This window comes from Molothrus aeneus, unplaced genomic scaffold (assembly GCF_037042795.1).
Source record: "Molothrus aeneus isolate 106 unplaced genomic scaffold, BPBGC_Maene_1.0 scaffold_30, whole genome shotgun sequence".
Classification (NCBI taxonomy): domain Eukaryota; kingdom Metazoa; phylum Chordata; class Aves; order Passeriformes; family Icteridae; genus Molothrus; species Molothrus aeneus.
In genome coordinates, this window is record NW_027098964.1 from 2,706,325 (window position 1) to 2,720,887 (window position 14,563).

General features: G+C 59.6%; 1 protein-coding gene across 1 annotated transcript; it reads right to left on the reverse strand.

Annotated features, from left to right (window-relative positions):
* Nucleotides 1-820: 820 nt before the first annotated feature.
* SF1 (splicing factor 1) lies at nt 821-13,680 on the reverse strand. Its single transcript, XM_066570375.1, is given in 14 exon segments — nt 821-1,389; nt 1,391-1,614; nt 2,164-2,313; nt 3,674-3,733; nt 5,094-5,340; nt 5,981-6,155; nt 6,619-6,726; nt 6,807-6,922; nt 7,006-7,189; nt 7,598-7,687; nt 7,789-7,941; nt 9,833-9,908; nt 12,168-12,293; nt 13,260-13,680. Coding segments are annotated over 14 exon segments (2,241 nt in total). The 5' UTR covers nt 13,666-13,680; the 3' UTR covers nt 821-1,263.
* Nucleotides 13,681-14,563: the final 883 nt, after the last annotated feature.

The window sequence follows — 14,563 nt, forward strand, 5'->3', positions numbered from 1 at the left end:
GTCCCCGCTCCGGGGGGGGGGGGGGGGGGTCAGGATGTGCTGCCCCCCCCCTTTTCGCCCCCCCCCCCCCCCGCGGTAACCGGATCCCCCCCCCATGAAGGTCGCGACATTCGCGGTGACCTCGGCGCTGAGTGACGGCCGCAGGGGGTGGGGGGGGCGCGACCCCCGCGACACCGGCTCCGGTTTCATGGCGGGGGGGGAGGCGGGGGGGGGCGCACGGCGAAACCCGAGCCCGGTGACGCGGGGAGGGGAGGGGGGAAAACGGGACACGAAATGAGGGGGGGGCCCAACGGGGGTCCCGCTCCTTTATTCATACACAAAAAAAGCGCGGGGGAGGGGCTGGGGGGGGGGGGCTCTACAAGGGGAATTTTTTTTGGGGGGGGGGTGGGAGGGCCCAGAACGAAGAGGAAGAAACACAAGAGAGGGGGACCCCGAGATTTTTTTTGGGGGGGGAGGGGGCTCAGGTTTGTGTCGCTGCAGTGCCCCCCCCCCCCTTTTGCAGACCCCGCCCCCCATCCCATCCCTGTCCCCCGACCCCCCCCCTCAATTCAGGGCCGCCCCTGATTTTGGGGTGTTTTTTTTGGGGGGGGGGGAGGGTAAACCAGTTCACAAGGTGGTCCCGGGGGCGTTTGGGGGGGTCCCATGGATGTGGGACCGGGGGGGGGGGGGGCACCCCAAAATTCCTCAGTTCAAGAAGGGTGGAGGGGAGGGGGCTCCCTGCTATGGAACAGCCCATGGGGGGGGGGGCACCCTGGTCTTTTGGGGACGGGGGGTCCCCACAATCCATCAGTCGTGGGGGGGCTCCTGATCGACTTTTGGGGAGGGGGAGCTCCTTATGATGGATCAGTCCTCGAGGGGGGGGAACCCCTGATGTTGTGTTTTTTGAGGGGGGGGGTCCCCACAACGAATCAGTCCTGGGGGGGATCCCCTGATGGCGTTTTTGAGGGGGAGTCCCCACAATGGATCAGTCCTGGGGGGGATCCCCATGGTGTTTTTTGAGGGGGGGATCCCCATGGTGTTTTTTGAGGGGGGGTCCCCACAATGGATCAGTCCTTGACAGGGGGATCCCCATGGTGTGTTTTGAGGGGGGGGTCCCCGATGTTGTGTTTTTTGAGGGGGGGATCCCCTGATGTGTTTTTTGAGGGGGGGTCCCCACAATGGATCAGTCCTTGACGGGGGGATCCCCATGGTGTTTTATGAGGGGGGGATCCCCCGATGTTGTGTTTTTTGGGGGGGGGTCCCCGCAGCGGCAGTGTCCGAGGCTCAGTTCTGGGGGGGCGGCGGGGGGGGCGCGGGGGGCATGCCGAAGGGGGGCAGGGCGGGCACCCCCATGCCCATCATGGTGACGAAATTAGAAGGGTCCATGGGGGGGGGCGGCGGGGGGGGGGGGGGGCGCGTACATCAGGCCCCCGGAGCCAGGAGGGGGCGGGGGGGGCGGGGGGGCCCCGGGGGGCAGCGGGGGCTGAACCCCGGGGGGCAAAGGCACCATGGAGGGGCTGCCGGGGAGCGGGGGGGCCCCCGAAGAAGCCGCCCCCCCCCCCGCCGCACCCCCCCCCGCCTGCTGCTGCCAGGGAGGGAGGGAGGCGCTGCCAGCGCTCGTGGTGGTCGTCGTATCTGTTTTATGGGGGGGAAAGAAAGGGTTAATTAGCGCTGGGGGTTAATTAAAGGAGGGGGTAAGTCATGCTAAGGGAGCCTGAGTAGGCTGGGGTAATTAAAGGTGGGGGTTAATTGAGGGGAGAGGGGTAATTGGGGGACAGGGAACCCCCAAAAGGAACAAGACATCCCACACTCCAGAGAGGCTCATTGGGATTAGGGTTAATTAGCGCTGGGGGTTAATTGGAGGAGGGGGTAAATCATGCTAAGGGAGCCTGAGTAGGCTGGGGTAATTAATGGTGGGGGTTAATTAAGGGTAGAGGGGTAATTGGGGGACACGGAACCCCCAAAAGGAACAAGACCCCCCCCCCACCATCACCACAGCCCAGCCCCAGAGCACTCATTTGGGATTTGGGTTAATTAGTGGGGTGTTAATTAAAGGAAAAACTCATTTCTGGGGGACACAACCCCACCCCCCCCCATCCCTCAGGATAACGGGAACTGACCCAAAGCCAGGAAATAACCCCAAAATCGCCCCCCCCTGCCCCACCGGGGCCCCCCCAGACTCACTTTGCTGCCAGGGCAAGGGGGTGCTGCTGCTGCTGGGGGGCGGCGGCGGCTGCTGCTGCCAGGGAGGGAGGGGCCCGGAGGGGGGGGGCGGCTGCCCACCGGGCGGGGGGGGCGGCGGGGGCAGCATACCCAGCGGTGGTGGCATCATACCTGGGGGGGGCACGAAATGGGGGGGTCAGGGGGCGCCAGGACAGACAGGGGCACTGGGATTGTATTGGGGAAGGGGAAATTGGGGGGTCAGGAGAGACAGGGGCACTGGGATTGTGATGGGGAGGGGGAAATTGGGGGGTCAGGGGGTGTTGGGAGAGACAGGGGCACTGGGATTGTGATGGGGAAGGGGAAATTGGGGGGTCAGGAGAGACAGGGGCACTGGGATTGTGATGGGGAAGGGGAAATTGGGGGGTCAGGAGAGACAGAGATATTGGGGAGGGGGAAATTGGGGGGTCAGGAGAGACAGGGGCACTGGGATTGTACTGGGGAGGGGGAAATTGGGGGGTCAGGGGGTGCCAGGAGAGACAGGGGGACTGGGATTGTACTGGGGAGGGGGAAATTGGGGGGGTCATGGAGAATCTGGGGTGTCAGGAGAGCCATTCAGAGAGATATCCTTATAGGGGAGGGGGAAATTGGGGGTGTCACGGGGGTGTAAGGAAAGCCAGGGGTACTGGGGAGGGGGAAATTGAGGGGGTCAGGGGGAATTTGGGGTGGCAGGACAGGCAGTAATAGAGATATCATATTGGGGAGGGGGAAATTGGGGGTGTCAGGGGTATTGGGATCATATTGAGGAGGGGGAAATTGGGGGGTTCAGGGGGAAATTGGGGTGCCAGGACAGCCAGGGGTACTGGGATTGTATTGGGGAGGGGGAAACTGGGGTGTCAGGGGGGGTGTAAGGACAGCCAGGGGTATTGGGGAGGGGGAAATTGGGGGGATTCAGGGGGAATTTGGGGTGTCAGGAGAGCCATTGAGAGAGATATCCTTATGGGGGAGGGGGAAATTGGGGGTGTCAGGACAGCCAGAGATATTGGGGAGGGGGAAATTGGGGGTGTCAGGACAGCCAGGGGTATTGGGATCATATTGAGGAAAGGGGAAATTGGGGGGTTCAGGGGGAAATTGGGGTGTCAGGACGAGCAGTGACAGAGATATCCTTAAAGGTGGAGGAAATTGGGGGTGTCAGGGGGTGTCAGTATTGGGGAGGGGGAAATTGGGGGTGCCAGGACAGCCAGGGGTACTGGGATTGTATTGAGGAGGGGGAAATTGGGGGGTTCAGGGGGAAATTGGGGTGTCAGGACAGCCAGAGATATTGGGGAGGGGGAAATTGGGGTGTCAGGACAGCCAGGGGTACTGGGATTGTATTGGGGAGGGGGAAATTGAGGGGGGTCAGAAGGATTTGGGGGTCCCAAGCCCCCCAGTGACAGCAGTACTTTATGGGGGGGGGGTGTCAAGGGGAACTGGGGGGCTCAGGGAGATGTGGGGAGGGGTTTTGGGGGGGGTTTTTTTGGGGTGAGGGTCTCACCTTTTCCCTGGTGCAGGCGATAGACCCCAGAGCCCACCGGCGCATTTCCCAGGTACTGATCTTGAGGGAATGAGAGACCGTGGCCTTAGGGATGGGGGGGACCCCCTCCCACCCCCCAAAAAAACACCCCCAACCCCCCAAAAACACCCACACCCCCCAAAAATCAGCTCCCCAAAACCCCCCTTTCCTCCCCCAGGTTCACATCCAAAATCATGCTTGGGAAAAGAAGGGTTAAACTCCCTGGTTTAACCCCAAAATCCTCCCAATCCCCAATTCCCCCCCCACAACATAAATTCCCACTTCTCACCCCAAAATCCTCCCCCCACCACCCCAAAAGTTTTAAAAATGAACAAAGGTGGCCAAATCCTCTTTTTCAGCCCCAAAATTCCCCGAGCACCCCCAACCCCCCCCACCCCAATTTCTCACTCAGCTCCCCACGTAAGGGGAGGGTGGGAGTACCCAACTCCCCCCTTTTCACCCCAAAATCCCTTTTATTCACCAAAAAAAAATCCCTTTTCTCACCCCAAAATTTTCCTTTTTTCACCCCCCAAAAAAACCCCAAACCCCCCTTTTTTCACCCCAAAAAATCCCCCAAACAACCCCTTTTTCCACCCCAAAACCCCCTTTTTCACCCCCGAAAAAATCCTTTTTCACCCCCAAAACCCCTTTATTCACCCGAAAAAATCCCTTTTTTCACCCCCAAAACCCCTATTTTTCACCCCTCAAAAAAAACCCTAAAATGACCTTTTTTCACCCCAAAAACCCCCTTTCACCAAAAAATCCCTTTTTTCACCCCCCCAAAAACCCCAAGCCCCCCGTTTTTTCACCAAAAAAAACCCCCAAAACCCTCTTTTTTCACCCCAAAAACCCCTTTTCACCCCAAAAAATCCCCTTTTTTCCCCTGAAAAAGTCCCTTTTTTCACCCCAAAAACCCCTATTTTTCACCCCCCAAAAAACCCCTTTTCACCCCAAAACCCCTTTTCATCCCCCAAAAAACCCCCAAACCCCCCATTTTTTCACCCAAAAAAATCCATTTTTTCACCCAAATAAACTCCCAAACACCCCGTTTTTTCACCCCAAAACCCCATTTTTCACCCCCCAAAAAAACCCTAAAACCCCCTTTTTTCACCCCCAAAAACCCCTTTTCTCACCCCCAAAATTTCCTTTTTTCACCCCCCAAAAAAAAAAAAACCCAAACCCCTCCATTTTTTCACCCCAAAAAAATCCCTTCTTACACCCCAAATAAACCCCCCAAAACCCCCTTTTTCACCCAAAAAATCCCTTTTTTCACCCCAAATAAACTCCCAAACCCTCCCATTTTTCCCACCCCAAATAAACTCTCAAATCCCCCTTTTTTCACCCCAAAAAAACCCTTTTTTCCCCCCTTTTTTCCCCCCTCCCCAGCCAGGATCGTCCGTACCCATGTGGTGGGGGCCGGGGTGGCCGGGGGGGTGCGGCCCCCCCCCCATGGGGGGGTGGTGGGGCTGCATCCACGGGGGGGGCCCGTTCGGGGTGTGCTGCAGGGGGTGCCCCCCGTGCCCCCCCCCCATGCCAGCCATGGGGTGGGGGAAGCTGTGGGGACCCCCGGGCCCCCCCGGGCCCCCCCCGTGCAGCCCATGGTAGGGACGGTTCTCGGAGGGCGCTGAGCTCATCCAGGGGGGGCGGCTCTGGGGGGGAAAATGGGGGGTCAGGGGGGGTTTGGGGGAGTTATAGGGGGGTTTGGGGGGGGTTATAGGGGTTTGGGGGGAGTTATAGGGGGGGTTTGGGGGGAGTTATAAAAGTTTTAGGGGGGTTATAAGGGTTTTGGGGGTGGTCAGGGGGGTTTTGGGGGGGCAGTTATAGGGGGGTTTTGGGGGGGCTATAAGGGTATTGGGGGCGGTTATAGGGGTTTGGGGGGGTTATAGGGGTTTTTGGGGGGGTTATAGGGGTTTTGGGGGAGTTATAGGGGTTTTGGGCTGTGTCAGGGGTGTTTTGGGGGGAGTTATAGGGGTTTTGGGGGGTCACTCACTGATCCCACACCTGAGCAGGGGCTGCTTTTGAGGCAGCAGTTCAGGGGTGGGTGTGAGGATTCTGGGGGTTCCCAGAGGGATTTTTGGGGGGTCACTCACTGATCCCACACCTGACATGGGGCTGCTTTTGGGGCAGCAGTTCAGGGGTGGGGTTAGGGGGCTCCGGGGGTTCCCATAGGGATTTTTGGGGGGTCACTCCCTGCTCCCGCACCCAACCAGGGTCTGGTTTTGGGGCAGCAGTTCAGGGGTGGGTTAGGGGGCTCTGGGGGCTCACAGGGGGTTTTTGGGGGTCACTCACCGGGGGGGGCTGCCCCCCAGCCTGGCTGGCTGCACGGTGGCTGCTGGACAAGGGGCTGTTGTTGTGGGCGGCGTTGGAGCTCACGGACACCGGGGCCTCGCCCAGCTCGGCCATCAGGGACAGGTACTCCTTGTCCATCCGAGCCTTGTCCTGTGCAGACTGGGGGTCCCCAGGCCTGGCAGGCATGGTGGGATGGTGAGCCTGGGGGTGCTGCACCCCCAAATCCCCCCCCAGCCCAACTCTGGGCGCAGGGGTGTCCCCCGTGCACGGCCAAGGAAAAGCTCTGGGGGATTTCAGAGGGGATGGAGAGGATTTAAGGGTATTTGGTGGGGTTTTGGGGAGATCTCAGGGAGATGGATCCCAAAGGGGTTCTGAGGACTTGGTGGAATCCCAGTGAAGTTTAGAGGGGATTTTGAGGGATCTGGGGAGGATTTGAGAAGATCTCGAGGCTGATTTAGGCAATCTCAAGGCTTGGGAATAATTGAGCTCTCAGAGATTTAAGGAGCATTTGCAGAGAGTTCAGGGGGAATCTCAAGGAGATCTCAAGAAGTTTGGGAGGATCTCAGGAGGATCTGGTGGGCTTTTGGGGGACATTTATGGACTCCCACAAGGATCTGGGGGTTTATTTTGGGGGTCACCTGGCAAACTTGCAGTCGGAGGCGATGTGCCCGGCCCCGCCGCACTTGGTGCACACCGTGGTGTTGGTGATGCTGCGAGTCTCAGTGCTCTGCCACGGCCTCAGGATGCTGGGGAGGGAACGAGGGTTTATTCAGGGACTCTGAGGGGTTAATTTAAAAGGAATTAGGGGTGGTGGGACCCCTCTGACCGATTGTCATCCTCCCGCAGGGTCCCGTTGAGCCGCGCCAGCTCCCGCAGCTGCATCTTGCGCAGATCGTTCTGGTCCTCGGGGGTCTCGATGCCCTGCTTCAGGATGTTCCTGATCTGGGGAGGGGGCACAGAGGGTGTCAGATGGGGGGGCTGCACCTCCAAACCACCCCCAAAGCCCCTCGGGGACGCCCCCAAACCTGCTCCACGGCTTTCTTGACGTTCTCCATGGTGTTGGCGGTGACGAGGGCGTGCAGGGGCTCGTCCTCGCCCGGCAGCATCTGCCCGTCCTTGCGGCCGACCTTGCCCTCCTTGACCGAGCCCTTGCCCCTGATCATGATCTTGGCATTGCACTCCTTCTCGATGTTCTTCAGAGTGTTCCCCCTGAGAACGGGCCGCCAGGACACGCAGGTCACACAGGGGTTGGCTGGGGGACACTCTCAGAGCCCACCCGTCCTCCTTCACCCTTGCCCTGGGTTGGGTTCCCTCTCTGTGCTCTGCTTGGGAATTTTGGGGGACCCCACAGGTCCCTCAGGGCAGCCACACTGGGGGGAGTGGGGAACGGGCTCATCAGGAGCTCAGGCTCGTTATGGACATGGGTCTGTCATTAAACATTAACTAACCCTGTGTTAATTAGAGGGGAGTGAGGGGGGTCACCCATACCGGGACTCTGCAGGTGTTGGGACGGGGACCCAGCAGCACCTCAGTGTTTGCAGGAACTCCCCACATTCCTGGGGTGAAGCCCCCAGCCCCAGAGCCCTCCCACCCCCCCCAGGATCTCGGGGTGCCCACCTGGGCCCGATGAGGAGCCCCACGAAGTTGATCTCGGGGTACTCATCCTGCGGGATCATCACCTTGTCGCTCACCCGCGTCGCCGGTGGCCTGGGGGAAGGACAAAAATCAGGGCTCAAACCCTTGGGGGAACCCCCAAAGTGGGCAGAACCAGCCCCAAATCGGGGTGTGGGGGGGAGGTCCCTCCTCACTTGTAGTCAGCTGGGGGCTTGAAGTCGGGGTTCAGGGCCACCATCTCAGTGATGAGGTTGTGCCTCTCCTCCTCCAGCTTCTTGCGCGTGCGGAACTCCCGCGTGTTCAGGCGCTTCCCCTCGCTGTTGTAGATGGGCTCCGGGGAGGGGGACCTGCTCCGGGGGGTGGGGGGGTCACTGGGAGGCCCCCAGACCCCTCGGGGGGGGAGGGGCTGTACCCCCAGAACCCCCTCCCCAACCCTCCCAACCCCCGGGTGTGGGGGCTCTTCCCTCCCCTCGCTGTTGGCGATGGGGAGGGGGACGTGGAGGGGTGGGGAGGGGTCAGGACCCCCCCTCCTCAAACCACCACAAACCCCCCCCCCCCCCATGGCCACCCTGTGCCACTGCCCCCACCCACCCCCAGGAGGGGATAATTGGGGGGGGGAGCATTAATTAGCGCCCAATTAAGGCCAGCAGAGCACAGCCCTCCCACTCCCCAAACCAGCGGCCCCTCTCTGCCCGTTTCTCTGCGCTTTGGCCTTTGCTGGGTCAGGGTTTGGCCCTTTTGTGTCCGGTTTTGTTGTTTTTCCCTGGCTTTGCCCCATTCCTGCTCCTTTTCTCCCAGGTTGTGCCCAGTTCTCCCCGTTTTTTGTTTGTTTTTTTTTTTTTTGCCCAATTTCCCAGTTTCTAGGAGGAAAAGGTCCCTGTCTGGGGGGGCCGCGCGGCTTTGGCAGCCCCGGAGGGAAGAGTCAAGGTCGCTTGAGCTGAGCCGTGTCGGGGTGAGAAAATCAGATTATGATTAAAAATCAGAATTATCAGCGAGGAAGGAAAAAAAAATAAAAAATAAAAAAAAGAGTCAGAATCGCTCGGGTTTGGTTAAATCTTGGCTCCCCTCCCCCCCCAAAATAGCGAATTTTGGCAGCGGCTGCAAGAAGGGAAGAGATTAAGGCGGATCCTCCAAAAACAGCCGGCGCGGGCGACAGTCGAACCTGCCCCCGGTTTGGGGGGAAAAAGCGACTTTTCGGGGTTGGCAGCAGCCGGGTCCTCGGTGGAACTGCGACGTCACTGTCCCCGCTCGTGATTAATCGTTAATTCATTAATTAATTCCCCCCCCAACCAGCGCTAACGACGCCGCAGCGGGGGAGCGGCCTCGGCCCGGGGCGCTGCAGGAGCAAGGCTGGGTTAGCGCGGGGGGCCTGCGCCCCCCCAAACCTGGGAGACCCCCAAAACCTGGGGCTGTGTGTGCTGGGGGGGGGTGAGACCCCCCCCCCAAAACCTGGGGGGGTGGGGCAGAGGGGGTCCCCCTCCCCCCGGTCCTGGGACTCAGGAGAGCCCCCCCGGCCACCACGGGGTGAGGGACCCCCAAAGGTGAGGGACCCCCGAAAGGTGAGGGATCCCTGAGGACACAGGGACCCCCCCCCGGGGTTGGGGACCCCCACAGAGCTGGGGACCCCCCCAGAGCAGGGGTCCCTAAGGGGTGAGGGACCCCCGTCCTGCCCTGCCACAGAAAAATGGGGCCAAAACAGGAGGAAAAGGTGAAGAGAGGGAGTGGAGGGGGGAATTTGGCTCTTTGCAGGGGCAACGGCAGCTCTGCCCCCACCCCCCAGAGAAAAATTGGGGTGAAAAGGGGGGGAAAGGAGAGGGAAAAGGGGGTGCAGTGGGGCTGGGGCCTCGTTAAGCCCCCAGAGCTCATTAAGCCACCACTGCAGGTCATTAATCCGCACCTAACGAGCCCCAGGCCGGGCTCAGGGGGAACAAGACCCCAAACTGGGGGGGTTCCAGAGCAGCACCCCCAAACTCAGGGGGAACACCCCAGACTGGGGGGGCCCTGGATCAGCGCAGGGGGGGTGTGTGGGGGGGGGGTCAGCACCCCCAAATCCAGGAGGGAAATGGGGAGGGGGGGGGGGGGTCCCGACCTGTCCTGGCTTAGGGGAGGGGGCACAGCCGAGGGTCTCCCGTGCGCTGCTTGCGGCTCACGGGGGGGGCCCGGGGGGGGGTGCCCAGGTCTGGGGGGGCCCCGGGGGGGGTGCCCAGGTCTGGGGGGGCAGGGGGGGGAGGTCCCGACCTGTCCTCGGGGTTAGGGGGGATGCCCAGGTCTCCCGTGCGCAGTTTGCGGGTCAGGTCTTCGATCTGCAGTTGCACTGGAAGGAACCCGGTCCCGGAGAGGTGAGAGAGACACAGTTACAAAACACCCACATTTTACCCCCCCAGAAAAAAAATAAAAATAAAAATAAAAACATTCCTCCCCCAAAATTATCCTGTCCCAAGCCAGCTCTTGGCTGGGTTTGAATTTAATTTTTTTTTAATTTTTTTTTTTTTTTCTACCTACACCGGCTCCATGGCACCAAAACCAGGCATTAATGCCCTAAAACCAAATGGTTAGGGTGAGAAAAAGCAGGTGTTGTTACCTAAAATTGACATTATTAGCAGAAAAATACACCTTCTTAACGATAACAGCAGGTTATTACCCCAAAAACCACATTGTTATCCCAAAAAACGTGTTATTACCAAAAAAAGCAGGTTATCACAAAAGAAAAATAATCACATTGTTATCAAAAACTTCACAGGATTACCCAAAAAAAGCACATTATTACCAAACCTCCTGCATTCTTATGGAAAATCTAGAGATTGTTATCATAAAACCAGAGATTATTACCTAAAATAGAAGATTATCAGTCAAAAAAAAAGACATTATTTCCTAAAATAGCACACTGTTACCTAAAATGTGAGATTATTACTACGGAAGGTAAAAGTTATTACCTAAAACAACCACAGTTTTATCTAAAACAACCACAATTTTACCTAAAACGAGAGATTATTCCTAAAAAAATACACATTGCCTAAAATAACCACATTATTAACCCAAAACACATGACTACTACTAAAAAAAGCAACTGTTATTACCTAGAACAGGAGATGTAATTAAACACAGTCATTATTGCCTAAAAGACCTGATTGTCACTAAAGATAAAGGTTATCAGAGGAAGATTGTTACCTTAAAACACACAAAACCAGCTCAAAATGCGTTATTGTCAACAAATGAACGTGGTTAACCAAGAGATTGTTGCATTAATGACACATTTTCACCTAAACCCCACATTATTGCCCAAAATTGCAAGTTTTGGGGTAATTCATTTCCCCCATGTCCCAGGGGGGCTCTGATCCCAGATCCTGAGGGGTTCTGACCCCAAATTCCCCAGATTTAATCCGAAATTTGGAGGCTATTTCTGGTTTAGCCCCAGAATCTCAGGGGGTTCTAACCCCAATTCCAGGGGGATTTGAACCCAAAAACCTCTAGGTTCTGACCCTAAAATCCTATTTTTTTCCCCCAAATCTTTACCAATGTGGGTGTGCTCTTACTCACACCTCAGCCTCGGGGGGGTGGGCACAGAAATCTGAGCCCAAACCCCAAATTCTGACCCTAAACCCCAAACTCTGACCCTAAACCCCAAACTCTGACCCTAAACCCTGAGTTCTGACCCCAAATCCTGAGCTCTGACACTAAACCCCAAGTTCAGAGCCCACACCCCAAATTCTGACCCTAAACCCAGAGCTCTGAGCCCAAACCCAGGGATCTGACCCTAAATACCAAGCTCTGACCCTAAACCCAGAGCTCTGAGCCCAAACTCTCAGTTCTGACTCTAAATCCTGAGTTCTGAGCCTGAACCCCAAACTCTGACCCTAAACCCTAAATTCTGACCCCACATTTGAAGTTCTAACGCCAAACCCCAAGATCTAATCCTAAATCCTGAGCTCTGACCCTAAACCCAAAGCTCTGAGCCCAAACACTGAGCTCTGACCCTAAACCCTGAGTTCTGACCCCACACCCTAAATTGTGAGCCCACATCCTGAGTTCTGACCCTAAACCCAAAGCTCTGAGCCCACACCGCGAGCTGAGCCCCCATCCTGAACTCTGACCCCAAACCCAAAGCTCTGACCCTAAAACCCAAAGCTCTGAGCCCACATTTTGAGTTCTGACCCCAAACCCCAAACTCTGACCCTAAACCCTGAGCTCTGACCCTAAACCCTGAGCTCAGAGCCCACATTTTGAGTTCTGACCCCAAACCCAAAGCTCTGCCCCTAAACCTGAGTTTAGAGCCCACATTTTGAGTTCTGACCCCAAACTCTGACCCCAAACCCCAAACTCTGCCCCTGAACCCAAAGCTCTGACCCTAAACCCCTCTGAGCTCTGAGCCCACATTTTGAGTTCTGACCCCAAACTCTGCCCCTAAACCTCAAACTCTGGCCCTAAACCCACAGCTCTGACCCTAAACCCAAAACTCTGAGCCCACATTTTGAGTTCTGACCCCAAACCTCAAACTTGGCCCCTAAACCCGAGCTCAGAGCCCGCCCGCAGGCCGGTGACCCCAAAGCCGCGCTTTCTGGCCCCAAAGCGTTACCGATGTAGGCGCGCTCCTGCTCGCGCGTCAGCCCGGGCGGGATCACCGTGGGCATCCCCGGGATCACCGTCTTCTGCTCCAGCGAGTCCTGGTTCCAGCGGCTGCGCTTCCGCTTCCGCGGGAAGTCTGGGGGGAAAAGGCCGCGATTCGGGCAAACCCGCCGGGCTGAGCCTCCCTGGGGCACAGGGGGTGCGTTCTGGGGGGGTGCGGGAGTTTTGGGGGATAAAAGGACTTTTTATGGGGTTTTACGGGGGTCCCGTTCTGAGGGTTCCACCTTGGCCTGACACGTGTCCTGGCAAGGGGGGACAAGGTGGGGTGGAGGGACCCCCAAATTGGGGGGGATCAGAGCCCGGGGAACCCCAAATTGGGGGGGTTACAACCCCCGGAAAGCTCCAAATGGTGGGGATCAGAGCCTGAGGATCCTCGAAATGGGGGGATCAGAGCTTGGGGACCCCCAAACCGACTGGGATCAGATCGCAGGGATCCTCAAATTGGGGGATCAGAGCACAGGGACCCCCGAATCGGGAGGATCAGAGCCCAGAACCCCCAAAATGGGGGGATCGGAGCCCGGGACCCCTGAATTCGGGGGCTCCAACCCCCGGAAACCCCCAAATGGGGGGATCAGATCCCAGGGACCTTCAAACTGGGAGGATCAGAGCCCAGGGACCCACAAATTGGGGAGTTACAACCTCCGGAAACCCCCAAAATGGGGGGGATCAGTTCCCGGGGACCCCCGAATTGGGGGGATCAGATGCCAGACACCCTCAAACTGGGAGAATCAGAGCCCAGGGACCCCCAAATCGGGGGGTTACAACTCCCGGAAACCCCCAAATCAAGGGGATCAGAGCCCGGAAAACCCCAAATCGGGGGTATCAGAGCCCAGGACCCCCAAACCGAGATGTTATAACCCGGGGACCCCCAAACCCGGGGACTACAACCCGGGGACACACAAGTCGGGAGGATTAAAGTCCCGGAGACCCCCAGAGTTGGGGGGTTATACCCGGGGACGCCCCCCAGAAGCTCCCCACGACCCCTCCCGGGGGTCCCAAAAACCACCCCCACCTCCCGGTATTCCCCTGCCCCGGGCCGTACCTGCCCTCCGGGGCTTGTGCGCGGCTCCCGCCCGTCCGCCCGCATCTCCCGGCCCGGTGCCCGCGCCCCCCGCGCCCTCCTCGGGCCGCGGCTGCTGCGGAGCCCCCGCGGGCTGGGGGGGAGCGGCGGGGGCGGCCGGCGGAGCCCCCGCGGGGGCCGCGGGCGGGTCATGGCCGGGCGGCGGCGACGGGAAGCGGAATTGCCCGTAGGGAGCGGCGGGCGGCGGCTGAGGGGCCGCGGGGCCGCCCGGAGGCTGCGGGGCCGCGGGGCCGCCTGGGGCCTGCGAAGGCGGAGGCGGCGGCGGCGGCGGCTGCGCCGGTGGCTGCGGCTGCGGAGGTGGCGGAGGCGGCGGAGGAGGAGGCGGAGGAGGCGGCAGAGCCGCGAAAGGGAAAGCGGCGGCGGCCATGGGGGCGCGGGGGGCGGCGGGGCCGGGAGCGGGGCCGGGCTGGGCCGCGCTCGCCCCGGTCGCCATAGAACGGCCCCCGCGCGGCCTTCGCGAACCTTCCACGCCGCCGCGCCGCGCGCGCCGCCGTGATTGGCCGCGCCACGCGTCGATCAACGAGAGAGCACACCGCGATTGGTTGAAGGAGATGTCTGTCAAGGAGAAGCCTGCGGGGATTGGCCGGCAGGCGGACGGGGGGGCGGAGGTGGACGCTGAGGCGCTGGCGGCGGGGATTGGTCGGTGGGGCTGTCACTCAGACGGAGCGTGGGGGAGGGGGGGCCAGAAGGACGAGCAGTGATTGGGTGGCGTGGCGGAGGGCGGGACCCACCGCGGAGACTCTGCCACCATTGGCAGCGCCACGCCCCGCCCCGCACCCCCGGACGGGGACGGCGGGAAACCCCGTGCCGAGCATGAGTGACGTGCGCAGCAGACTTTGGCCGGGCGCAGTTGATTGGCTGCTTCCTTTGTCGCTCAGCGAAACTGCGCGCTGATTGGTGGAAACATGGGTGGAGGGCGGGCGAGAGAGCGGCCCGCCAAAACCTCTCGCGAAGTATGGTGGGAGCTCGCCCGCGCGCGGAGGATCATGGGAGCCGCCCCCTCATGAGGGTCCGCTCCCCCCGCGCCCCCCAGAAACGGAGACGGAGGCGCTCGGTGAAACAGCGGCACTTTTATTTGATGTTATTATCAATTATTCCATGGCCTCCCCCTCACCCGGGCTCTTGGAATCCCCCCCGGTTTCCCCAGATCCGGGCCCCCCAGAGGCCTCGTGTTGTGCACCCCAAAACTGACCTGTGCCCCCCCCCCCAAAAAATGCTCAGCCTGAACTCCTCCCCTGCTCCCCAAATCCACCTTTAAAGCCCCT